The 26,393-nt window shown below is 46.8% G+C and overlaps 1 protein-coding gene across 2 annotated transcripts in view; it reads right to left on the bottom strand.

Moving 5' to 3' along the window:
• The window catches only part of POU2F3 (POU class 2 homeobox 3), a 64,618-nt gene continuing 38,225 nt past the window's right edge, over positions 1-26,393 (bottom strand). For both annotated transcript variants that reach the window (XM_039496540.1, XM_039496541.1), the window contains 10 exons: positions 19,672-19,776; positions 18,205-18,307; positions 14,476-14,558; positions 12,748-12,930; positions 11,594-11,735; positions 10,106-10,242; positions 7,741-7,902; positions 3,258-3,324; positions 2,104-2,236; positions 1-1,138 (listed from right to left, as the gene is read on the bottom strand). In XM_039496540.1, coding sequence (XP_039352474.1) covers positions 1,099-1,138; positions 2,104-2,236; positions 3,258-3,324; positions 7,741-7,902; positions 10,106-10,242; positions 11,594-11,735; positions 12,748-12,930; positions 14,476-14,558; positions 18,205-18,307; positions 19,672-19,776 — 1,155 coding nt within the window. In that variant the 3' untranslated portion in view covers positions 1-1,098. The remainder of the gene's footprint in view (positions 1,139-2,103; positions 2,237-3,257; positions 3,325-7,740; positions 7,903-10,105; positions 10,243-11,593; positions 11,736-12,747; positions 12,931-14,475; positions 14,559-18,204; positions 18,308-19,671; positions 19,777-26,393) is intronic.

Here is a 26,393-nt window from a genome sequence, read left to right as displayed (position 1 = left end):
TCAGATAGACCAGCTGAGAAATAAACATGATTTCCCTGTTGATACTCTGTGAAATTTGTTAGATTTTCTATACTTTAGTTTTTAATGAAATTAAACAAAACACACACAGAAAAATAAAATCCTCAAAATTCACACCTGAGTTATACAAACTGTCCTCCCAGGAATGGAAGAACATACCACAAAGAATGGGAAAGCTATTTACATGTTAATAATTCAGCAAGAATGATTGGCATGTACACACACAGACACAAACTTAGGCAGGTCTTGTTGTTTGGTAGCTGATGAAGCCCAATGGATAAATAAGAGGGAAGCAAAATCAACACGAGGTGAAATCCTTGGGCAAAACTCCTTATGGTTTCAAAGGAGCCAGAATTTCACCCATGATGTCTAAGAGTGACAGCCACCCAGGGAGCAGTGTGGTGAGGATTGGAGCTGAGCAATGACTGGAGCAGTGTCTTTACAAATAAGGTGCATTTTTTTAAAAAGGAAAACCAAAAGGTAAAGAGGCACCTGGCTGTAAACATTTAAAGAAAGCGAGAAAAGAGGCAAACCATTGAGTAGGCAATAAAGCACAATAACATTAACCTGGGAAGTCGATAGGATACCAAAGCTCACATCTAGATGCAGGTCTTTGGTGAAATGACCGTGGTAACCTGGGTTCAGTTCAGGGGTTTCTGGGATGTGGGTGTGGATGGAGGGGTGTGGGGTCAGATACGGCACTGCAGACCCTTCTCATGGGAAGCTCTGAAATGAGCTAGGAGAAGGAGGAGTGTGATATGGAAATCTTTCCATATTAGCTATTGCCAGACAATACAGAGCATCGCGGAGATCCGCATGCGTTGGACAGTGTTTGGTGCTGCTATGGCTAGGTGAGGGATTGTTTTGGTTAACACCTGGAAGGGTGTTAAATTTCACTGCTGAAGTTGAGAATCTCCTGGGAGGCTCATTCAGTTACAGCTCGAGTCTCTAAACAGTTCAGCTGTGCTGGGCTCCCATAAGCAAGACCTTCCTTCTGCTGCACTTTGAAGGCACCGTCGCTCCAAACTTTGGTCCATGGCTAGAAGTCAGGGCTCCCTTGCACATGATGAAGCAATAGCCTCAATGGAGATAAGTGGGTTGATTCCATCGGTACCAAGATCTGGGAAAAAAAAAAAGTAAACAACAAACACAAATGCACTGTTATTTTCCTTTCCCCTGAAACGGGAGCGCATCATTATTTCATCTGTAGCCCTATTTAGCCAGCAACTGATCCTCTAAACCCAACAGGGGGTTCAGAGCAAAACTCAGGGTGGGTTGCACTATAACCAAGCTAGTCTCCTCTGAATGACCAAGAAGCATCCACCATGCTCAGATTTCACACATGAGGAGTCCCAGGGGCAATTTAAGACCAGATCCTGCCAAATTGCAGGTGTACAGGATCAGAACAAGTTCCTCCACGATTCAGGAGGCACAGCAGCTGCTGCAACACCCAACGTGCTCTGGGTTTGCTTTCTGCTAACTTGTCGCCAATGTCATGAGCAATGCTGGTTGGGAGCTGGAGCAGCAGTGGCAGGGGGAGGAGAGGGATGCCAGCAGCAGCACTGAACTTAGTAGCGAGGCATGTGATGAGAAACAGCTAGAGGGGCTTCGCCTCAGAGCATGGGGAATCTGCTGGGGACAGAAGAGACAGAGGAAATGTATCCCCTGTGCTTTATCTGTGAGTGGACACAATGGGTCAGTCAACAGGAGGGCAACTGGGATGCAGAGGAGGGGGTCTAAGTAGGAGCAACAGCAAAATAAATCATCTCCTCTTCCTCTCTCCTTTCCCCCACTGTGCAGAAGGAAAGCATCACAGCCCCTGTACCTGCTCACATGCCGAATTTTTGCTAGCAGGAGATTTCAAAGAAACGTGGCCTTTTCTATAAGTTTGGAAGCAGAAAACAGCCATTCCCCATGGACCCTCAGAGTGAGCATGAAACCACCACGATGGAATGGCCTCATCTAACTTCGTTTTTCTAAAGCCCATCACAATAGTATGCAGCGAGCCCTGAATGCTCTTCTCGAGGGTCCTGTTTGCTCCCCCATGCCCTGGGCATTAGTGCCAGGTGCTCCCCATCGCCTTACCCAGAAGGATTAAAGTTGGATGAGTTCATTGTGGCTTTAGAGTTGCTCTGGGATGCACTGGGACTGCTGGCATGGAGCCCTGTACTGGGGGACGAGGGCCTGCTGGTGTTTCCAGGGGAACATGACGATGTTACTGCACGAGAAGAGAGACAAGAATGAGGCTCACCTCTTCTTTCCTACTGGGGAGCAGGTGCATCTGTCCCACTGCTCTCCTTATTCCTTGGCTTGCTGCAATAGCGAATGCATGTTAACCGTGCCCTGGTCTGACAAGCTAGACACCCCTGCACAAGAGGTAAGGGGGGATTCTCCCTGCAGCAAAGCACAGCGACTGGAGCACATGGTTCCTTCAGTGTGAGATCTGCCAGGTCTCTGCTGACAAGATGCCAGAATCTTCCTCCCAGGACACACCCCGTGGAGTGTGTTCCCAGCTCCAAACCCTCTGTCAGAACTTGGAGGCAGCAGCAAGGTGGGTGGGAGGGAGGCAGTTGCTTTTGGGGATAGAATGGAAGGAAGGAAGACAGCAGAAGGAAGGGGGAGAGATTGGGAGAGAGCAGGTGAAGGAGTTTAAAAAGATAAATACATCCCAGGCTGGGGAGTTTTGTTCCAAAGCCCTTCACATCAGCACAGAGAGACATGAGCCCTTATTATATTTAGCATCATCATGCCTAGGAGCCCTAGTCCTGGAACAGGACTCCTCTGTGCTAGGCGCTGCACAGACACAGAACAGACACACAGTCCCTGCCCCCCAAAACTGACAACCTAAGAATAAGACGAGAGATAGATCGATCCAGAGCCAGCTCCTCTCAAAGTTCAGGGTGTTGGGATCCAGGGTTTTGCTCTGGTCTCTTCCATCCCTAAATATCAGCATTTGCCAGCGAGGCGACAGGAAATGTTCCGCCCCGGGGGAATTTCCTCTACTTGGCCAGAGTGAAGATGCGGATTCTACCATCTGCACCCCTCACTGCTGAACTGTTCATGCCAGGCAGCTAATTACAGTCAGTCCAGGAGCCCATCTAGGATGGGCTGCAAATGTCGAAATGCAAGCAGCCTTTGGATCAAATATAAGGTCGAAGTACTGACTGGCGGCAGAGCAAGAGGGAATTTGCTATCAGTGAAGGAAAAGAGAGAGACATCAGTCTTTGAGCCAGGCTTACCTGTCCCAGGCATGGTGCTGTGGATCGGATTGACTGAGAGGGGGCCCAGGGACCCGGAGGTAGAGACCTGGAAGGGAACAGAAGCCAACCGGGAATTAGTGACCCACAGTTATTAATAAGAAGATAGATCCCAGAGTGCTATTCTCTTAGTAGTACACCTGTCACAGACTAGCCTCCCATTCCCACAGGAATCCCTTAGTCTACTGTGCACACACCCACACAGATTTCTTATCCAGATACAGTTCAGATTCCCACACGCGGTTCCATTAGTATTGCGAGAGAGGCGCACCATTCCCCGCGGGCAGCATACTGGACTGTGCATGTGTAGACGCCAATCCCTTCGTCCCAAACACACACAAACACAGGCTCACTACAGGGCTGGGGCTCTCAAGCTTTTTCACAGTGTGGAGCCGATCCTGGAAGAGAGGTTGTCTGATGGACATCTCCTCTCCCATTAGCCGTCCCACGGGGTGGCTCCCCACTCACACAACGCTGTGGTGATACTAGAGCAGTTGCTTGCATGGACACGTTATGTCTGGAAAACATTTACTTATTTTAAGCCGCCTTTCGCATGACAGATATTCTGTTCTTTTCCAAAAGGCCTGAGTCTCCATCATTTACACTGGTGTAACAGCAACGTAGCTCCGTTGGCTTCACTGGAGTTACTCCAGAGTCACACCCGCATAAGTGAGAAGAGAATCAGGCCCACAGTCCCCTCTGCTCTTTGTTTCATCTCTCCCTCCCACTGCTTCTGTTTGTCTCAGCTGGAAACCAGGAAGAGAACCAGCACCATATAACCAGGCAGCTCGCTATGGATCTCCAGCAAGTAATCCTGGGATCCTTCGCCAACCACAGTTTGGGAACCTCTAATCTAAGGGAAAGACAGGCAGAGGGCAGCCTCTTTCACCAAAGGATGACAAGAGAACCCTATCTACTAAGCCGCTGCATTCCGCAGAATCTACACACCCGGCCCCTGTACTAGGATTCCCACTCCCAGCCATAACAAACCAGATTAGGAGAGCATCTAGACGCTCCAATAGTGGCCAGCACCAGATGCCTTTGAGGAAGGTGCAAGAAACCCTGCAGTTATGGGATAATCTCTCCAGGAAATGTTTTTTCCTAATCCCTAATATTTAAAAATTGGCTTATGCTCTGAAGCATGAGGGTGTTATAAGCTTTGGAATTGGGCTGTTTGCTTGTTTATTTTCAAACAAAAACCAATGTGCACAAATTTTTGCAAACCCTTGTTTTTGTTTTGTTTTGGGGCATTCTCTGACTGGCTCCACAGCTCAGTGGAGAATGTTTTCATCAAAAATATCTTCCAATGAAAAACATTTTCAGGTAAAAATTGCCAACTTTTTTTCATGGTTTTTGACTAGCTTTGCTCCCCACCTCTCACTGGCAAAGCTAGTCCCATTTTTCTGTTTGGGCAAAATCCACCCCAGTGTAGAGGGACTAGAAGTGCTGCTGAGGATCTCAACATGAGGCGTAAGTCTGGTCTACACTACAGTTAGGCAGACAAAAGGCAGGTTACATCAACCTAACTAAGGAAGTGTCTACACTAAAATTTCACTCCCACCTACGTAACTTGCCCGCTACACCAACTTAATAACTTCACCTCCACGAGAGGCATAGATTCGATGTAGTTAGGTCAACACAGTGTCAATGTAGACGCTGCATTGCTTACATTGACTGTTGCTGGCTTTCAGAAGCTGTCCCACAATGCCCCAAACTGACAACTCAATTGGTGCAAGCGCTCCAGGTGAAGATGCGCGCTGCTGACATAAGGAACAAAGTGGAGACACACACACAAGCCATGTCATTACTGCTGCAATTGTATGCAGACATAAGTTAGAGCGACTACATTTTGTAGACATGCCCTTATGTTCAAATTCAGTTAATTATCTGTGAAGAGACTTGGAGGTTTACAAACCTAGACCAAGATTTTCAAAAGCACTGAGCACATCCTCTGAAAATCAGGGCCCTTCCAGGTGTCTCAAGTTGGACACAAAATCAGAGGCATCTTTAAACACTAGTCACTTTTGAAAATCGTGGCCTCGTGCTTAATGACTTCAGTGAATTTTTTTCTTTTCAGGGGGCTGAGTTTTGTTACCTGGTCTGGGGCTAGCTGCCAATTAAGATTTTTTGTGGCTGTAATTAGTTTCCGGGAGGGAAGGGCAATCTACGCCTGTTGTTTTGATTTGTATAAAGTTAATCAAACAAATATAACAAATTGTTTGGCATGATCAGTGAATAGCTCATGTGATCATACTTCAGCCAACAAGTTCATGGCAAATTTACTCACAAAAACTATTGCTTTGAATATTTATTGCTTGCAAGTAGTTTGTCCTGCTTTGCAACTGATGGCCAAAAGTCACATGGTATTTTGCTGCTCCCTGACTGGATGACTCCCAAACCCACTGAGATTTCAAGATGAGACTATCCCTCGTGAATACATAATGACCACCCTGCCCCCATATGAATCCCCAGCAACCTTCAGCACTGCAGAACAGACTCCTGCCACTGGAGCTCAGCTCATTAACTGGCAGCAGTATTTGGCGGTTATCCACAACACCCACTCACCAGCAGATTACAGATATTGAATTAATATTTGTGATGCTCTCTCTTTACACAATAGCTCTTTCCAACAAAAATTCATTCATGGACAGTGAATAAAAGGGGCCACTGATACAGTCCTAGCTAAGTCACTGAATGAGTGTTTGCAGACACTTCTGCATCAGGATTCACCTGATACTGTAGCCAGGCCTGTTAGACTGTCAACAAGCTACAGACCTGCCTTAATAAGAAACTCTGTGTGCTAAGTCAAAGCCCGCAGTTACTGAGGTGGGCGAAGAAACACGGAGTGTCTTTTATATGCAGTGCCCCCCGTACTTGAGAGCAGCTCGGGCTCTGTAGCGAGGCTACACAGGATTGTGCCACCTCCACCTGGCACTGCCATGCACTCCGAAAAGCAGAGAGGCCTGTCTGCACTTCAGGCTGGGAGCGGTTATAATTCCGCACTGCCAGGCTTGGCGAGGGGCAAAAGAAGCTGCAGCGATGGATGCCTCCTTCTGGTCTCGGATGCCCTGACTCAGCAGCGCACTTACATACGTGCTCAAGTGCCACTGAAGTTAAGCACGTGCTCAAATGCTTTGCTGAGCTGGGGCCAAAGGGGAGAAACATCACTCTAACCTTGTTTGTCATTTGTGGCTGAAGGCTTCACTTCCTGATTGGATGAGAACAGGTCCTGGAGCAGCTGTGTTAACTAACATGATGTTGAACATGACTTAGTGAGCAGTGTCACATAGGCAGGGACAAGCTTTGTTTAACACCCTGTGAGCTGGTCATGGTTAACCCTATGTTTCCTAGCTGGGTTTACCCAGTACCAGTGGGCGCCTTGAACAGGACTCGGCTCTGTTTAAATTGACTGCAAAAGTCACATTTAACATCATGTTGGTTAGCACGACTTCCTCAAGGCCGTGCTCTAACACATCCTCATTTTTTAATCTCTTGAGTCTTGCTTCTAGGTGGCCCCTTCCATTCTCCCATCCCTATAAATTCTCTAGTCACCACCACCTAATCCCATGGCAGGAGGGGAAAAGGGATAGACTGGTGGAATTGTACTCCACCCACTGTTCCAGAGCAGTTCAGTGTTTCTTCTCCAATGTTGTGCATCGAGATGTAAACCATCATCAGTAGGCTTCAGAGTTAACAACCCACTGAGATGAATGAAGGCAGTTCTCAACTCTCAGAGCTATTGTAGAAAACTCAGCCACCATTAACATTTGAAAACTTTTCTTTGCAACTGCAAGGGCTAGAAACATAGGGCCAGATTTTTAGCTGCTGTAAATCAGCCTAGCACTTTACTGATTTACACCAGCTGGTGATCTGGTCCTTATTTTAAAAAAGAGAATAAACAATTACATTCTCCGGAGAGGGATGAGGCCATCAGACAAGTGCAGCCTGGCATGCTGAATACCAGCTCAGTCCACATATCAGCACAGCAACATCTCCACACCTTTCCCCTGGAGGTGCTGGGGAAGCAGGTGGTGTTAATTCCATCAACAGTGCTCTTCCCACTGAGTCAGTGGTAATCAAAGCCCAGCTAGAGGGAACCACACTGCAGGAAGTGAAGCTGATGATTCAGTAGATAGTGCTCCTCCCACTGAGTCAGTGCTGAGCCAATGCCCTCTAGGAGCCTCCAGGGCGCTGTTGAAAGTGCCGTATTTTTGGGTGCAACTTAAAACAAAAAGAAGTCTTGCCCGCGTGTTGTCAGGGTACTAGCCCCAGGAGCATTTGGATAATGGCATTCTGATTACCTAACCCTCTCGCTTTCTGTTTCATCTGTAAAGAGTTTGGGGCAAGGCACGCTTCCATGCCATACAAATGTATGAGATCATCTGTTGCTGCCTCCTTTTCCTGCAAGCCACGTGTTTCCCTAGTACTCTGCTATGCTTGCTGCCTTATGGAAAGTAAGTCTCACCAGTCTGGAGTTGTAGATGGGGGATTTTATGGTGGATGGCACTGGACAGCTGATCCGCTTCTCCTTCTGGCGCCGATTACAAAACCAAACCCGAACCACTTCCTTTTCCATGGAGAGCTGCTCTGCTATCATGGAGATCTCTTCCGAGCTGGGCTTGGGGTTCTGGTAAGAGAGGACATTAGGTGAACAAAGAAAATTCTGTAGGACTTATTTTAAAGCATCAGTGGGCTGTATGATCTCCTGCTGTTTGAGTGGCAAGAGGAGAGGAATCTGGACTTGGCTTGTAACTGGGGAGGGGAGAAGATTTGGGTTTCTCCATGGGAAAGGGTAGAGATCTGGTGGAAGGTCCACGTTTTGAGTGACACTGGTGAAAGTCTAGGAGTCAGTGAGGATGAACAGGTGTACCCTCTATGGATAGAAAGCACTGAGCCTCAGATCAGTATTTAAGGAGAAGCTGTCACATAAGGAGAAGCTAGGAAGGATAATCTTGCGGTGAAGGCACTGAACAGGGACTCAAAAGATCTGGGTTCTACTCTTTAGATCTCCCTCAGACTTTTCAAATGCATCTTCCTTTCCAAATGCAAACGGATGGACATTATACCAAATGGACTGAAGGTGAAAAATCCACTGCTATCTACATACTAGACAGACCACAATGAGAGATTATACCATACTCTGTCAAAGAAACCGAGGAACCACCTGATCAGCATCCTATACAGCAAACAGGAAAACATCAAAAAAGAGCTCTCCAACCTGGAGACTCTCATAAATAACCAAACTTCCATACAAACAGACTTCACTAAAATAAGACGGGAGATCTACATTACACACTTCACCTCTCTACAAAGGAAAAAGGACTGCAAGCTGTCTAAACTCCTACCTGCCACATGGGGCCACAACAGTGATACCCCTAACCCACCCAGCAATATTGTCAATTTATCCAACCACACACTCAGCCCAGCAGAAGAGTCTGTCCTATCTCGGGGACTCTCTTTCTGCCCTGCCACCCCCACAAACATGATACAGTTCTGCGGTGATCTGGAAGCCTACTTTCGCCGTCTCCGACTCACAGAATACTTCCAAGATAAAACTGAACAGGGCACTGATACACAGATACCCTCCCACCAACAGCACAAGAAGAAGAACTCCACATGGACTCCTCCTGAGGGTCAAAATGACAGTTTGGACCTATACATAGAATGCTTCCGCCGATGTGCACAGGCAGACATTGTGGAAAAACAACATCACTGCATCCGACGAAGTGGGTATTCATCCACGAAAGCTCATGCTCCAATACGTCTGTTAGTCTAAAGGTGCCACAGGACTCTCTGCTGCTTTTACAGATCCAGACTAACACGGCTACCCCTCTGATACGCAGACTTTCTGTGTGACCTTGGGTGAGTTACTTAATCCCTCTGATCCTCATTTAAAAAACAGACATCATGAAACCTCCTCTCTCTTCCCCCTCCCCCCACTTTGTGGAGGTTAAACACTTTGGAGCAGAGATGCTCTCTATATGCTTGGATAGCACCTAGCAAAAAGGGACTCCAATCACAATTAGGACCTCTAAATAATAAAGAAAACAAGAGCTTAACACTAGGATATTGAGAAAGTTTCCCCTTCCTAAAGGAGCCCTAGAGCAGGAAACTCCATGCTGGCCAAAGTTCCTGATCATTCGAGAGAGGCTGTCTATTGTTCTTTCACCAGCCCGGGGAGGAGAAGTTTGATACAATCAGATTTAAGGCTGGACGAGGGTAAAAACTGGAGTCCGTTGAAAATTTTCCATCGAAATTGTTTTTTGGGAGGAAAATGGCGTTTTTGATGGAATATGTTTGTTGGCAAGAAGTGTCTGCTACCTAGCTGACAAATAAGAGATTTTTTAGTTTGTTGGCAAATCTAAAAAATTGGGGGAAAAAATCATTTTGGGTCAAACCAAAACTGAATTTTAAATTTTTTTTTTGACGAATCAAAGAAATTGAAACATTTCTTTCAATCTGAAATGAAACGTTGCTTTTAGATGTTGAGCCTCTGACATTTTGAAAATTTTTAAAATAAAATGAAAGGAAATTTCTAAACGAAAATTCATTTCCGATAGAAAAATTGAAAACTTGGCATTTTAAAAAAAAAAGTCAAAAATGAAGCATTTGTAGTTTTTCATTTTTTTTAAAAACCCAAACAATCTGCTGAAATTGACATGCATTCGTGAAATATTTTGGTGTTCCCAAACTTGCCTTTTTCACCAAGAAAAGTTTCTAAGAAAAAAAAATCCTGAAAGAAAAAAGAAAATGGCTCTTAGCTTAAGAACTAGTAGGAATTTCTGGCCGGGAGATAGAGCTCACAACATGTGGTAAGATTTTCCCCTCACGTCTTGAAATCTCTTCTCCAGCGTGGAACGAATGTTGGTCTCGATGCTGGTACGTTTCTTTCTCTTCCGCCCGAACATCTCGCTCACCGAAGGGTAGGAATTCGGGGTACTCATGGAGGAGTCCAAGGGAGTGGATTCTGGGGGAAAAGAGGGAACAAAGGGATTCAAGACCATTTGGCAGCAGATATGTTCATGTTGTGAGGTGTTTTTTTTCTGAAGCTGACCACCTGTGACAACCTGCTGTCCTTGAAACTGAAAATACCAAGAGTTTGTCCATGCCCCTGAGGCAAAAATGACTAAAGTCTTCAAAAGGGCCATCCCAGAATCCTGAGCGTTGGCAGCAAACGTACTGAACATATGCTGGATGGTCTTGAGGACCTAGCTAAAGATCACTCCGCGTGGTGCTAGGTCCCCTTGGGGTTTGCCACAATGGTCATGAAGATTTACTCATGATTTATTGATTAAGTTTTGCTGCTGAAAGGTGGCTGGGAACCACTGCCCCTCCTTAAACACGTAAAAGATCCTGGCTCAGAATACTGTATAGGAATCCCTCCTTCCCCAGCGGTAAAACCTTTAACATTGCCCAAAATAGCCCCAAATCCCAGCTTCGATTGAGGCTGGTCAGAAAAGGTGGAGTGAACGTTTCCCCCAAATATTGTTTTCCACCTTTTTGATGACGTTTCCCAACCAGCCACCTTGAGCGCTAAGTTTTCAACTTTCAGAAACTGGTGTCGTTCCAGTGACTTCAATGGTACTATGCTGATTGACACCAGCTGGGGATCAGATTAGGCGTTTCCCCTCATGTTGCGGAGACATTCCCTATAGCAATAAAATCGCCTGAAGGTGTCCAGGTCACCACTGGATGGAATGTCACAGTCACTCAAGTATATGTGGCTACAGTGCCCCATAGTGGCTTTGCAGCCTATAGAGAATACATACCGTAGGCCTGCAGTGCTACAGGTAATAGGGTGTCTCAGGATAACATATATCTAGCTCTCATAATCATGGTTCATCAGCAGATCTCAGGGCACTTTATAAAGGAGGTAAGTCTCAATATCCCCCATTTAGAGATGGGGAAACTGAGGCAGAAAGTAGCAAAGTGACTTGCTCAAGGTTACCCAGCAGAGTAGCCAGGAAAAGAACTGAGGGCTACACGCTGACCAAAAGAGCACACTACTTCTCAAGTGGCGGAGGCACGTCTTTCTACCCTCTCTGTGTGGCTTAGCTTGCAACACCATGATAACCGGCGAAGGGCTCATGACGTTGTGTGCGACCCTGCCCTTCTCCCTGCAAGTGTATCCCATTGGTGAGTGCGTTTTACAAGTCCCCCTCACTGCTCAATTCCCAGAGGATAGTAGCCTCTGACTGCCCCAGTCTGGGAGCTTGAGCTACAGCAGCTTGTGCTTTTAGCTCTGGAGGTGCCTGGTTCAACCCCCGCTTTGCTGGCCAAGATGGTAGCCTTCACTCAGGCACGGCGCTGTGCCCTACCTGCGTCGCTCAGCCACTTCTCCAGCAGGGGCTTGAGCTTGCACATGTTTTTAAAGCTCAGGTTGAGAGCCTCGAAGCGGGAGATGGTGGTCTGGCTGAAATCGTTGCCGTACAGCTTACCCATGGCCAGCCCCACGTCGCCCTGCCGGGGGAATCAGAATGAAAAGATGAGCTGAGAAAACCCACTCGCAGCTCCCCACCACGTTGTTAATTCACTCCCAGGTCACTTCTACTGTAACAACAAAACAGCTTCTTCACCCAGTCTCTTCCACCACTAGGGATAGACTCCCAGAGCCTTCCTGAGTCCTACCTACTCCCCAGTACGCACCAAACAGGCTGACGGTAATTGTTATGCTTGGTTTGAGGTTCCAGGTAATGCATCTTTGCAGGGGGGTGGGGTTCATCCATTGTTCATCTGTGCTTTCAAGGTGGTGTACCCATAAAGTGCACATCTGTACAACTCCCCTCCCCCAGGGCCGGTGCAACCATTTAGGCGACCTAGGCGGTCACCTAGGGCGCTGGCATTTGGGGGGCGGCATTTTCTTTGGCAGCGACCGCGGCGGCCGGATCTTTGGCCGCCCTGGTCGCCGCCGGCATTTAGGCGGAGCGAGCTGGGGCAGGGGAGCACGGGGAGGGCCACGTGCAGCAAGTAAGGGGGCGGTGTGGCACACAGGGAACTCCCCGCCCCACTCACCCCTGCCCCGCCTCCTCCCCGAGCACGCCGTGGCTGCTTCACTTCTCCCGCCTCCCAGGCTTGCGGCGCCTAAGCAGATTGGCCCCGCAAGCCTGGGAAGCGGGAGAAGTGAAGCAACGACGGCGTGCTCAGGGAGGAGATGGGGCAGGGGTGAGCTGGGGTTGGGGGGTGCCTCAGGGCAGAGGGTGGGGAGCTGCCGCGGAGGGGGGGGGCTCCTCAGGGTGGGGGCTCGGGGGTGGGGGAGGGCACAAGGTGGAAGTTTCACCTATGGCACGAAACATCCTTGCACCGGCCCTGCCCTCCTCTCAATGCTCACATCTGCATCAAGCCCTCCCTTCTATACCCACATCTGCACCCAACCCTGCCCCTCCTCTCCATGCCCACATCCATATCCAATCCCCCCAACCTGGTGCATCTCACTATTAAACCACTCATCATGGGACTGCCTTTTGCACCTCACCTGGGTGAACCCCAGTTTGATTCGCCTCTGCTTGAAAGTCTTAGCAAACTTCTCCAGCTCCTCCAGGTCGCTGGGTTCGTCTGATACGGCTGAAGATGGCATGTGTTTTGCAACTTGCAAGTGCTGTGGCACCTCCAGATGGGGCTCTAAAGACGGCCCAGGGAGCCCTGAACGTCCCACTGCCTGTTAAAAACAAAACCAGAGTCACAACAACAGAAAAGCCACAGGATTTTCTGCACTGTCCTGCCATAACAAATGTTGCCCGGTGTGGCTGTGCGCAGTTAAACAGCTGCCACATCCCACCGCTGAGGAGACTGCATGTCAATGATGGGTAAAATGATCCTTCCAGAAAAGTGTGGGATGAGAAGGGTAAGTTGTTTTAGGGGAGGTGGGATCAGAGCTCAGGATGTAGGTTGGGCAGCTATAATACAAAGCTTAGGTCAGTAATGGGGAGCTGGCATTCATTGGGGGGTAACGGCTATAACATAACAGCAAATACCTGGAGTGAAGGGTGGGTATTTAAAAATGAAAGGATGGACCCTTGACTCATCTGATCAGCTGCAAAAATCAAGGGAGCAGCTGTTTCAGTTACTAAAAAGGGCAAAGCCTTGTGGGTTGGGCTGTGACTTTCCAAACCCTGGCTGGGCTGACTTTGCGTCCCACCCGAGCCCCCCAGCAAGCCTGGCGTGGCCTGGGAAAAAGAAAGATAAAAAAGGTTTCTACGTCAGGGCTCTGCTTGATGCCTGTGAGGCGCAGGCCTGGGGAGTATTCGTCTGCTGGATAAATGGATGAAGGTTTTTGGCACCCCACATAGAGTCACCCATGGCATTCCATTGCCCGCATAGAGAAGTGACCAGCCAGAACCTGTACCTCCGCAAGAGCACTGCCTCGGCATGAGCCCGCTGAAGGCAGCAGAGACTTGAAGGATCTGAAAGAGCAGCTGGGACGGGCAAATAACTCTCTCCAAACGGTGCCAGAAACTCAGGGCACAGGTGCCAAGAGCCCCCAAGCGGGAATGAACAGAGGGCACCGCAAAGGCAAACAAGTCATCAAAAGCAGATGCAGACCAGACCGGAAAGGCTTCAGAGGTTAGGACTATTGTTTACATAGCACTTGCATCGGGCCAGGTGCTTTACGAGGCTGTAAAAGACACTGGCCTTGCCCTGAGAAGCTTTATGATCTAAGCAGGAAGCAAACACATGCAGGGGCAAGGAAGGGAGGCAACGCGATGCAGTGGGAACGAGCGATGAAGCGCCCTGCAGCTGCAATTGTGATTGTACGGGGGCGTTACAAGCGCTGTGGTTTGGGGGTGGGGAATAGGAACTTGTTGGCTTCTTTGAAGAATGACCTCTCTCAGAGGCAAAGGCAAGCCAAGGGCTTCTCGGCCTAGGGAGCGGTTTGGAAGGGGTCGGAGAAGGAGACGGAAAGACGGGACGCTTGGGTGGAGCAATACGTCCCCAATCAGAAACCAGCACCCACCAAGTGGCACAGATCGCCCCCCCTTGCTAGCAGCCTCAGCCAAGGCTGGAATGAGCTATGGAGATGGAATCCCTCTCTCGCCGGGGGGGTGGGGGGTGGGATGTTCACAGATGAGTGTGAATCCCCACAGCCTGGGCTGCAATCCACTTCCCTGGCGCAAATCGTCAGCAGATCCTGGCTAGCTGTTAACGTGATGCCCATAATCAGTTTGATCCCGCTTCCAGCTGAGGCAGCCAGAAGGTAGTTTACCTGTGATGCTAGGCTGGGTCCGGGCTGCGAGAGGATGAGGCTGCTCTGTTGCTGGGGAAAGGAGAGAATGTTTGGCTGCAGAGCTGATGAGAGAGGGAGAGAGAGATTCGATTAGACTGGCCTCTCCTTAAATATCTAGACACCTCTGTATCACACAGCACTGTCTCCATAGATCTCCAAGGTAAACATCATCATCTCCATTTTACAGATAGGGGACCTGCATAGCATCATAGGTGTGCATAGCTTTTTGGTACCTGTGCTTAGGTACTACGGGGATGGGAAACCTAGAACTATTAGTTAGATTTCTGTGCTTTGGTGCTGAAAGTCCCTGCAGTCAAACCTTGGGGTATGTTTTGGGTGGTTGTTACATGAGCACACCACAGTTGAATCATTGCTAGATCTTGGTACTTTAACCTACCAGGTCCATCTCCCTCTTGTTAATTATTCTGACTCATCACATCACATCTAAAATCTGACCGAGCTCTGTTGCGGTTATTGGGCCTAAATATTTACCCTAACTGTAAGCTCAATTGTAAAAAGTTTACAAGGTGTCACAATAACTTATCACTTTTTGCCTGCTTGGGAATTAACCATGGAAAGTAGGTCAAGAAAGAATGTTTTGAACAGGTGCAACCAGACACAGAGACTGAATTAGTCCAGACAGAAACAGGTCTACTGATAAGATTCAAGGTTGAGGTTGGACTTAATAAAACAAGATGATGTGGGTCTGGAAATCAATGGATCAAAATTGGAGTGGCAGACACTAGGCCTAATAGGTGGACACAGTAATGCCTGCCACTTTCCTCCCTTTTTGGGGTTCTTCAAAGGAGACTTCGGAAATTAGTTTTTGTCCCAATGCATCTTCACTTCCTAGCTCACATCTCACCCCGGTGCATTTTAACTCATCTCACGTGCCCTAATCCCAACACAGAGGGAGTGGACCAGTCAGATGGATTTTCTCCTTAAGAGGAAGGCCATCAGGCCTTGATCTTGTTCAAAGAACCTTGTTTTTCACCTGAGAGTCCTGAAAGCCATTGCATCATCATGACACCCAGTCCTCAGCCAATCAGTGGGGATATATAATTGCCAGTGCCACAGAGCTACATAAGATCCTGTTCTATCTCCCTTCCCTTTTGCGTTACTCTCTGACCCACTATTTCTTTTCTCCTATCCTATCTAGAGTTGCTAATTTTGGCTAGATGGATTCCTGGAGGATTCATCACATGACACAATCTTTAATTTAAGATTAATCTTTAATTCCTGGGGGGCTGGCAACCTTAATCCTCTCTCTCACTTTCTCAGCTTTTCATTGAATACTGAAATCAACTACACTGCATCAGCGCAGTGAGACAAGACGGTCACAACCCTGCTCTGTCTAAGGGGAAAGGACCCAACTAGATGATTTCCCTGACCGGAATGTGAACCAGGGTCCAAGCAACAGGTGTCTTGGTCAACCTGCCAGCCAAAGCATCTCTTAGTAATTGACCAGCTGTCCAGTACTCAAAAACTTCAACCAAAGCCGTAGTTCCCTCACCTTTTCTATCCTCTCTCTTCTCCACGTTGCGTCTGCCTGTCTGCTACAAACAGGAGACGTGAATACCCTTCACACAACAGGACTGACAGCAAAATTAACCCTTCTTTTTCATCTAAGGTCGCTAGTAAAACTGAGAGACACTGCCTCCCAAAGCACAGCGACAAGCACGATTTGATTAAGTTTGTTTCAAATAATGACTTAATTTCAATGTCAGTATAAATGTTTGTTTTGATTTCCTGTTCTTTCTTGTGTTTGGTCAATAAACTTTCAAAAGAATCTTTCAGGAGGAAAGCTTTTGGGTGCTTGCCAAGAGACGGAGTAAACCAGGATCTCTGTAGAAAATCCCCCCAACCTTTGTATCACTCTTTTAAATATCTGACAGTGAAAGAGTTTAGGACACCTTGAACTCTTTTGACCATTGAGATTAATACAATAGCTCCTTTGGACAGAGACCTGGTCTTTTCTTTGCCTATTAAAGCACCTGGCTCATTTTGGGCTCTGCATAAATCATAATACTGTCTCGCAGAAATCAGATGATGAGGATAGCAGTACTTAGCTCTTTTACCATGCTTATTACCTCCACGGTGCTTTAACAACCTTAACTAATTCATAAGACAAAGCTCTGTGGCTTCCGGAAACTGGAGGAGACTCACTGTATTGACTGTCTTCCTGGAATTTAAATCAGGTGCTTAACATTTAGATTTATAAAATGACACCATAGAAAGAATAATCTGCTTGGCTCTGATTGTGCATGTCTTCAGGTTTATTCACAGGTCAAGGTTTATTCACTATTGTTGTAAAAGCAAAACACATCCCTTCCCCCCAACAACCCCAGAAAAATAAAAGCTTGTAATTGTACCAGGGATGCAGACTTGTCAGGGAGTTAAAGTTAAGGCCTTGATTCAGAAATCACTGGGCGAAATCCTCCGTCCTGTATTATGGAGGGGGTCCGAATAGATAATCATAATGGCCCCTTCTGGCCATCAGTTGTATGAACGTATGAGTCCAACATATCAGGACCCAAGAAATCTTCCATACTTTTCTCACATTTACACTCAGTGCTGCTTTCCAGCACAATGCGTTTCCTGTCACACACGAGTGCGTTGGTACTGAGAGCAAACGGTTCAGTGATAGATTATTCCGATCCTACCCGTTCAGGATTATTAGTTTAGTAGATTGTTAAATGTACAGTAAGTCGTTTTTTTATATATTACTCAGTAGCACTTGGCAGCGACAATGGGTCAAGAGCCATCAGCGCTAGACAGATTGTCCTCTCAGTCTAGACAAATTGAAATAATTTTCATCCAGAGTTTATACACTGTCACACTCTAGGATCGTGTGTTTTCGTGTATCTGTGGCCCAAATCCTGCAATCGGTCCATGCAAGGGAGCCTTTATGATCACTGAAGTCAAAAGTTACTCAGCATGGGTATGAGGCTCCATCTACGTAGATCAGATGGTAGCCTCGGGATCCACATTCGTCCTTCCATGATCAACACTGGCCCAAGCCATTGTAATGCACATCTATTTTTTAAAAGCTTACCTCTAAAAAGGAATATATCAAAGTTGGAAGCTAGAGCAGGTTCCCCATAAAGATGGGGCTCCTGGGTGTTTCCATGTCATCCTGCCTGAGACTAACCCAACCAGATGCACTGCTGAATTTCAACGGAGAGAGGCATTTCTCTGAGGCATGCCTGAGATCAGTGCACACAGCCCCTTGGTGGCGCTACTGCTGCATGGAAGTGCAGCTGTGGGAGCATCTCCCCAGCTGCGTAGCGGAGAGAGGAGAATTCCATCACCCAGTGGTTTAGTTTAGTTTGCATTTTGGTTGGAGCAGCTGCCTGGTGTCAGGGCTTTGGGGTGGCTTCAGGTACAACAGGGGAGGGCGCTGCAATGCAGGAGAGAGAGCGATGGGAAAAGCTTTGGCAATACAGAGAGGCATGGTCAGTAACAACGGGAGCAAGACAGTGAACCAGTTTCCACTCTTGGTCACCATGGCCTAGATCTGGAGTGACTCTCCTGACACCAGTGGATCGATGCCACTGAGAGATCAGTGCCTGGCCCTGGATCTCACCAGCCCATCTAGTCAAGGGTCGGGGGTGGGTTGGCTCTTGAATCACTCCACGTACCTGCCTGTGACTCCACCTGTATCAAGGACACTGTATTAATGATTCTAGTGAGCACGAGGGCTATTACCTTGTTGCCCAGCCTGGGCCTGAGAGAGCAGGAACTGAGGAACCGATTGCATAGGACCGGGCACCAGCACAAGCTGCTGCAGGGTGTGAAGAGAACTCATATCCTAACGAAGAGACAATGCAGATCAGATGCATCTGCCCTGCACACAGCACTCACCCTTTCCCCCCCTGCTGTAAGTAGCACTTAAACACCTCCTCTACCCTCCCTGCCCCCGTTTCTGCCTTCAACCACCATAGACTGCAACTCAGGCAACCTCCCCCCCACCCCCCGCCTGAGCGCCACAGAACTAGAGCAGCTCCCACATGTTTCACCCAAACCTTTTCCAACACTGGCTTTTTGCTTAAGTGGAATTTTTCCATTTTTTTTTTTTTTTGTCAAAAAAGCAAACTCCCAAACTGTCAATTTCTCTCTTTTTTGTCTAGTGACATTTTTCAATTTAAAAGTGAAACATTTTGGTTTTCAGTTGCCATAAAAAAAAACCCCAAACACTTAAAAAAAATCATTGGGGCAGGGGGAGCGTTTCAGGTTTTTGACAACAACTCAGAAAAGGTCAGAAAAAAATTAAGTAAAAATAAACAAACAAAAAATTCAATTTTGCATGGAAACCAAATCCTCATTTCCCGACTGGCTCTCTAGAGAATCTGGGAAGGAGTGAGGCCCAGGACTGTGTTAAGTACGTCCACCTGATCCTAAAAGATGTTCTTGCTTGATGCTGCCTGGCAGGTGAGAACTCCCAGCCCCCCACCAAGGGCTCTGACTGAGGAAAGTGGAGGCAAAAATCTTTGTAGTTCCTACAAATTCCTCAATCGCAACATTTCCTGATTATACCACCATGGGTCCCAGCTCTGATTCCTTGTCTGACTTTACAGACAGGAGGCTGGACTTGGGGTGAAATTCACAAGGTCTATTCACCAGCTAAGCCCATAGGGTCAGATAACCAAGTCCTTGGCACCCACAGTTGGGGTCAGAATTTCCAAGGAGCTCAGCAGCCAACAAGCACCCAGTGTGATGAGCTCTAAAACCTGGCCCCTGTTTTGAAGCATTGTGGGACCATAAGTGGTGCCTACGCCTTGGGCAAGGGCTTTGCTCAGGGGTGAATTTCACCCTTTCATCTTAGGTGCAAACATAAGGGAAGAGATTTTAAAAGGCACAAATAGCGTTTGGGCATCTAACTCCCATTGGAAGTTAATGGGAGTTAGGTGCCTAACTGCTATTTGGGCCTTCGAAAAATCTCCCCCAAGGAACACATTTTGTCTCTGGTGTAACTCGACAAAAGTCAGTTGAGTGACTCTAGGGGTGAACCTGACCTTCGCAAAGCAAATTGAATCAGGCTTCACAGTGTCTGACTCTGGAAGCCTTCTCCATTGCCATACGAGCACCTTTTTAAAGTGGCTTTCAAGCAATGAGTGCTCCAGAACCAGTGCCACAAAGGACTCCTGGCGTTCTTGAGGCTGCTAAGCCACTTACCCCAGTGATTTGGCTTCCAGGCATCATTGATGATCCTTGTCCTAGGTGGCCTGATCTGGGCTGTACCGGAGATTGCAAGGAATCACTGAGGTCTTCTGTTTTAATCTGCAGGGGAGAGGAGAGCAGTTGTATCAGCAGGAAGCCTGCACAGATGATATGGAGTCAGAGGAAGGTGGAAGAGTCTGGAAGTTAGCAAGCTTGGAGTTTGGGGCACCTGGGGAAGATCCTCTCTATTGTACCTGTGCTCGGCATCACACCAACAGTGAAGTCTAGTAATGAGAGTCAGGATTCCTGGGTTCCATCCCTGGCTTTGCAGCAACCTCTGTGCATTTGGACAAGTCACTTCCCCACTCTGCTTCAGTGTCCCCGCCTGCAAAGTGGGCATAAGTCTACTGACCCACTTCGCCACGGGGAGAGGTGAGGTGTCCTTAATTAAAAGCCCTCTAATTAAATCATTTAAGTCCCGCTGACTTCAGTGCTGCTTCGAGTCAAACACGTGCTTAAGTGGTCTGGTGAACCGAGGCCCTGAAACGTTTTGGAAGAAAAGCACCAGAAACCAAAGTATTATAACAACAGGTAATGCATAGATATTGGTGGGCTGACTAAGTCGCTAATGCCCTTTTTAGGAGCTGCTTCAGCTGCACTCCACTGCATTTCTGGCTACAGCGCATCTCCCTGCAGAGGTGGCCATGAGGGTGCAGGGAACAGAGAAGAGAAGAACAGGTGGTGGTACGATTAAAGCACATGAAAACCAGCACCATTTAGGAGTGGCTGCCAGCCTTGAAAGTTCACCAGCCCCGGCACTAAATCTACTTGCCCACACTTCACCACTGGTGATAATGGGCAAACAAATGCTATTTGACTTGCCTAGTAAAGGAAAAGAGTCATTTGCCCAGAGCCAAGCAGGTGAGTAGCATTTTGCACACTGTATTGGAGTCAGCCCTGGAACCACTTGCCTGAGTCCAGGCAAGACTCAAATCCAGATTTCGGAGACAGGAAAAATTCACCAAGGATCAGAACGGGAGCTTTGAGTTTGTTCGGTGCTTTGGTCTCCAAATTACTTTTTATTCCTTCTGCTCCAAAACAAGGCAAAACCTGTTGTTGCTTGTTGCATTGGGTGTAATTTGTCACTGGGACCTGGTGCCCCCATGGGATGGACAATAGGATTTTGGAGAACAAAGGAATGCTCACACATCACCGTGGCAGGCTGAGTGGACTAGGTGCAACATCAGGTTAGGGCCTTGCTCATCCTCAACTGGCAGGACTGTATCCTGCATTTGTAGGGAGCAGAGAGAACTTTTTGGCCTCATCGAAAAGGTCTTTTCTTGAGATGGATCCAAGTGGCAAAATTCTGCTCCAAAGCCAAACCTTCCCCATGTTTGAGGGTGCTTGGATCTGGGGTTCTAGTTTGGGTCCTTTCAAGTGACAGTCCTGATCCAGGTCTAATTTTTCCCCAATGCCACAAAAACCCGATGCTTTGGCTCGGGGTTGTAGACTCTCTCTTAGAATCTGGGACGGATCTTGCTACCAGCGGTAGTTAATGACACAATCCAAGATCACTGAAGAAACAAAACTTTTTCATTCTCCAGTATCCTGAGATGCTAGTGCAGAGAGTGAGTAATATAGCCTCCTACCAGCAGAGAGAGACAAGCAACGTAGATTTTCCCACAAACAATGAGCAAAGCATGCATTTTTCAGTCGAGAGGGCTTTTGTTACAGATTGAGGAAAAACAACTAAGAAAGAACAAATATGAGAGAGAACACAATCTCTCTCTCACTCTGAACTGAAGCACAGAAAGGAAGCTCCCCCCCCACACCCCCGTAAAGATTAATTTACACATTTAAGGTGTATTACACAAAACCCAGAATGACATCATCTCTTTTCGGTAACATGCTGTAGCTATATACACTGCATAAAGCTTACTGCGCAATATTAACCCCTTCCAAAGACAGCTGAGAATTCTACACCTCTCAGGAGGGAGTGATCTTCTACTAGACAGATGATAAAAACTTTTGATCACTACTAATCTGGGCAGCATTTGAGTTGGTGACCATTAAATGAAAGGCCCTATGAATACATCATCTCCTCTCCTCTGAGCCCATCACTCCACTTCAACCCTTTCACCCTCTCCAAGTTCTTTCCCTCCTGAAGACAGATTTACCAGAAACAACCACATTAAAAAAATATATATTACCCATACTTGCAATCATTACAATTAAAGATCCAGCAAATTGCCAAGGGATTCATGTGTCTGTGGCTCACGTGACTCAGGAATCCGAATCCGAACGGCCACCGAGAGAAAAATGACCATGCCCACACGAAGACCAAGGTGCTTTCTCCTGCCTGATCCTGATCAGAGCTGAGCGTTCAAGAGCCACAAGCCATTTCCAAACTGAGATCAATTTTTACAGCTGCCAAATGGAATGATTTGGAAGCGTTCCAGGAAGAAAAGGGTGTGTAGCTGCATCCCAACATCACGTAACGTGAGATCAAGAGGTGGGTTTGGAAAAAAACAAAAAACAAAAAACAAACCAACAACTGGTTCCCATTTTAGAAAACAACATCACCAACAGCTTTGTCCCCCACTTCCTGGAATTCGCCAGCTTTCTCCAGAGAAGATGGAAAGGACCCTGGGGGTAATTAACCAACTCTTCTCTATTGCACCTTATTTTGTTAGTGTTAGACTCAAATTTACTCCAGCCCTCCCCTGCATACTGGCTGCTTCCTATCGGTTTACTACTGTATGTTTGGGATGTAACCAAGTCACAAAGTTTGGGGTGTTTATGCAGATCCTTCCATCTTTGGTTCATCCAGAGAAAGCTTTACAGGATTTCCAATCCCAAGCATTCAACAACTGAGAGTCAGGCTGCTATCATGAGATTTTTTAAAATCATATATTTTTTTCCCCTTCTGGTTTCTGAGTGCACCTAGGTCATGTTTTCAAGCCTTTTCACCAGACCAAGAGAGTCAGAATTTTACCTTTTTAAAAAAGAAAGCAGAGATTCTCACATAATCACCTGACTCCAGAAGCTAGGACTTTCTGAAAAACCAGGAACTATAAAGGAGACCCATGATAAAAGTCAGTGTCTCAGCAATTGTGATTTTAAGCTAGAGAGCAAAATAAAGGTCAGATTGTGCTGAGTTTCTCTGGGGTCTTTGTATGGAGGTCAAGTTAGACTGAGACCAGTAAACAGAAAGGTGGCAGGGAGACGGTAGGTTTCCTCCTCTCCTATGTAAAATTCAGGGAAATGATGCAATCTGCCTCGGTAAAAATGCAATTTCAGATTGCACAGCAAACTATTAGGAATATACTCACTGTGCCCCGACCCAGGGAGAGACCCCTGCAGGGGAATGAAACAAAATGACATGCCACAAACAACAGCTATTATCGATATATAGATCATGCACACCGGGACGAGGGACTAGAACTCTAGACCTTCATCTACAAAACCACTGGTATCTACCAATTGAGCTAAAGGGGATCTCCTAAAGCTAGTAAAATGGAAGGGCAATTATCCTCTTGGTGATCCACTAGAGGGTGACATAAATACACCACATGAAGCTACTGCATTAAAGGATTACTAGGGTGCAGGAAAGGAATTGCTCCTGCAAATCTAATCTAGATGTTCTCCCTATCTTGACATCGTTTGTTTTGGGGCCTCTGACCCCAAGTGAAAAACAAATGGAGAGCAAGATGGTTTAAAGGAAGTCCCTTCCCTCATTGGCTGGCTGGTCCCTTCACTAGTTGGCTGGTGGGTCTGCTCACTCTGACAGCCCACTGATGGGTTTCTTACCCAATCCTGGTGGAACCCGCCCCCCCTAAACAAAACAAAAAACAAATTGCGGGTGATGAAAAATGATCAAAGCTGTTCGGCTCACTTGCGTAATCCATTGGTGGAAGATATTACATAAACATTTCACAAGACAGAATTATGGAGAGAACATCTCCCAACCTGCCTGCAATTACTGCACAAACTCTTCCTTACCAGTAGAGAGAAGGTTAAAAAGAAAAAGAGAGCACATCTGTTTTGTAACAGATCTATAAACATTTGGCAAAGGCTCACCTCATGAAAACATCCTGGAGACATCCTGCAAGCTGTGAAAGTCCAAGCTCACGCAAGGCGGTTAGAAAAAAGCATGCTAGCAGCTCAGATGTTACAGTGATGAAGGCCATGTCAGTAATAGGTAGATGGATAGATTGCTAGGCAGGCAGACCGGCCCCACATTTGGTCTTATAAACTGCATGTTGCATTTCCATGGGGTGAACTCAACACCCTCTGTCCTCCTCCTTGTAAAACACAAAGTCACCTCCTCTTCCTCGACATTTCTGATGCAATATGATTGTCCTCCCACCCCCCTGTTGGCAATGTGGGTTTGTATTTACCAATAGCTAGGAACCCTTTAAGGGGTGGGTTTGACAGAGCACCCGCCTCAATCTGGATGCTTCTTCTAACCACCCAGACTAGAGTTTCACCCTAGATTGCATGAGTGTAGCCAATCACACCGCATATTACATACACTACACATTAGACAAAATGGTACTCAGGTAGCTGAGAATGTTATGGGAGGATCCACCTCAGGGTGCTGTGAGAGATCACACATTTATTATGTAGCTTAAATTTAGACTGTAAACTCTCTGAGACACAGACCTCTTCTAGTTATCTAGCCCACAAGGCTGTTGCATCTCAGCAACTCACAATCATTAATAAATTTATCCTCACAACACCCCAGTTGAGGTCAAGTTGCGTTATTATTCCCATTTGACAGATGGTGAACTGAGGCACAAAGAACTGAAGGGGCAGATTTTAATTCCCTCACTCACACTGAGTAGTACCTCCCTCCACAGATGGTCTCACTGAAATCGCTCCCAGAGTAAAGTGCTACTAAACCCGAGTAAGGGTGTGAGAACCTGACCTTGAGTGAGTTGGCTATGGTCACTCAGGGAGTTTGTGACAGAGATAGGAATCGAACCACACAACGCCCCAGGTGCTGCTTTAACAACAAGACCAACCTTCATGCCTTGCCTGTTATGTGTTTGTCTGTGAAGTACCTACCACCCTTAGGGGCACTATGAAGTAAAAATAATAGGAATAATATTAATAGTTTTGCAATTACTATATCCCCATATACTATCCTCAATTAACAGATGTCAAGAGTCAGGAACGTAACCTACATTCAGTGCAAATCCCCCACTCAAACTCTACATGTGGCCATGTTATGGGTTGGTAGGAGGTTTAGGATCAGGATTTGCAAAGGCTTTCAGCACAACGCGCATTCAGAGTTAGGCCATTACTGAATGCTTTGGGAAAATCCATCCTAAAAGTCAGGACATTTATGAGTTTTGGTTTCCTTCTCAACCATAATGCGCCCACATTGCACCTCTGTGTTATTTTTGTTTTATTAAACTGGGCCTAATCTACTATTGCTTACAGTGCAAGATCAAACCTATGCTGTTAATCGTTATGCCTTAATATGTAGCTAGCTTATGGGGCTGTGAGAATCAAAACTTTAAATACACAAAAGTTATACCTTAAAATGTGTTACCCATAACTTTTCATTAACACACATTTTTGTATGGAATTTCCTTAGTGTTGGTTTGTTTTTGAACAGGGAAAAAAAAAAAATAAGGAAAAGAAGTAGTCCCCTCAAAGCAATGAATTACACACAAACAAACAAACATGTGTAGCACAGGCCAATACAAATGGGGGAAGAAGGGGAAGGAAGGAAAGGAAAAAACACAAAAAGGAAGAGGAAAAATAAACAAAAAAGAGCAAATGAAAAATGAACAGTTTGAATGACTGTGTTGACTTCAGAAGCTGTTCAGGCAGATGTGTTCAGATAAATTGTAATTGTGCACAATCATTAAATTAAAGGGTATTGTGTTTATTTCAATGTACCATATCCCCAGACACACAGAGGCTTGTGAGAGCCTTTATCTGGAGATGTGTATTGGAGAGCACAGATATGGCAAAGGACAAACTGTGCATAGCCAGGATATTCTTTCCAACTGACTAAGTTATTTTATATCTTGACCAATATTGCTTGGAGTTAGCCAAGCTGCTTTCTCCACCAACATCCACAGACATGCTAAGCTAGTGGTTTATAAAATGAAGCCAGTTGAGTTGACTGAGCAGCAGGAGACTCAGAGATGTGTAGAAAACCGTCCGCTGAAATATTACATTTTGATTTATACTGTTTTCTCCTCATGGAACCCTGGCAACCCATTCCTTCCTGGCTTTCCCCTCTCCCCATTCATCCAAAATCCAGCCGCCCAGAGCCAAGCTTATCTTCATTCCTTGCCCTGCTGCCTGGGTCTCTTTCCACAGCACAGCACTGCCCTCCCGCCTCCATTCCCTGTCCTTTCTCAAATTCAGGCTCTCCATCTTCAAAGCTCTCCAGAACTCCGCCCCTGCCCACATCTTGGCTTTTCTCTCCTCTGCCCCCTTCCTGGGCCGTGTCCCTGACTCTCCTCATGAATCCCTTTGGTCTATTTCGCCCACTACAGACCTCTTCCATGCTACGCTGCACACTTGAAAGGACTCCTCTGGATCCAATCCTGCTCCCACTGAAGTCAGTGGCAAAACTCCACCATTGATCTCAATGGGGCCAGGCTTGGTGCTTTAACATTTCCCGAGAGATTCCTCATTCCAGGGACCATTCTGGCTGGGATGAGCCTCCTCTGTTTGTTCTGTATAATGCCTCCTTGGCCCTAGGGCTGCCA

Source organism: Mauremys reevesii, linkage group 12, assembly GCF_016161935.1.
Source record: "Mauremys reevesii isolate NIE-2019 linkage group 12, ASM1616193v1, whole genome shotgun sequence".
NCBI classification, from domain to species: Eukaryota; Metazoa; Chordata; order Testudines; family Geoemydidae; genus Mauremys; species Mauremys reevesii.
The sequence above is the reverse complement of the archived record's forward strand: the minus strand, read 5'-3'. Positions and strand labels throughout refer to the sequence as shown.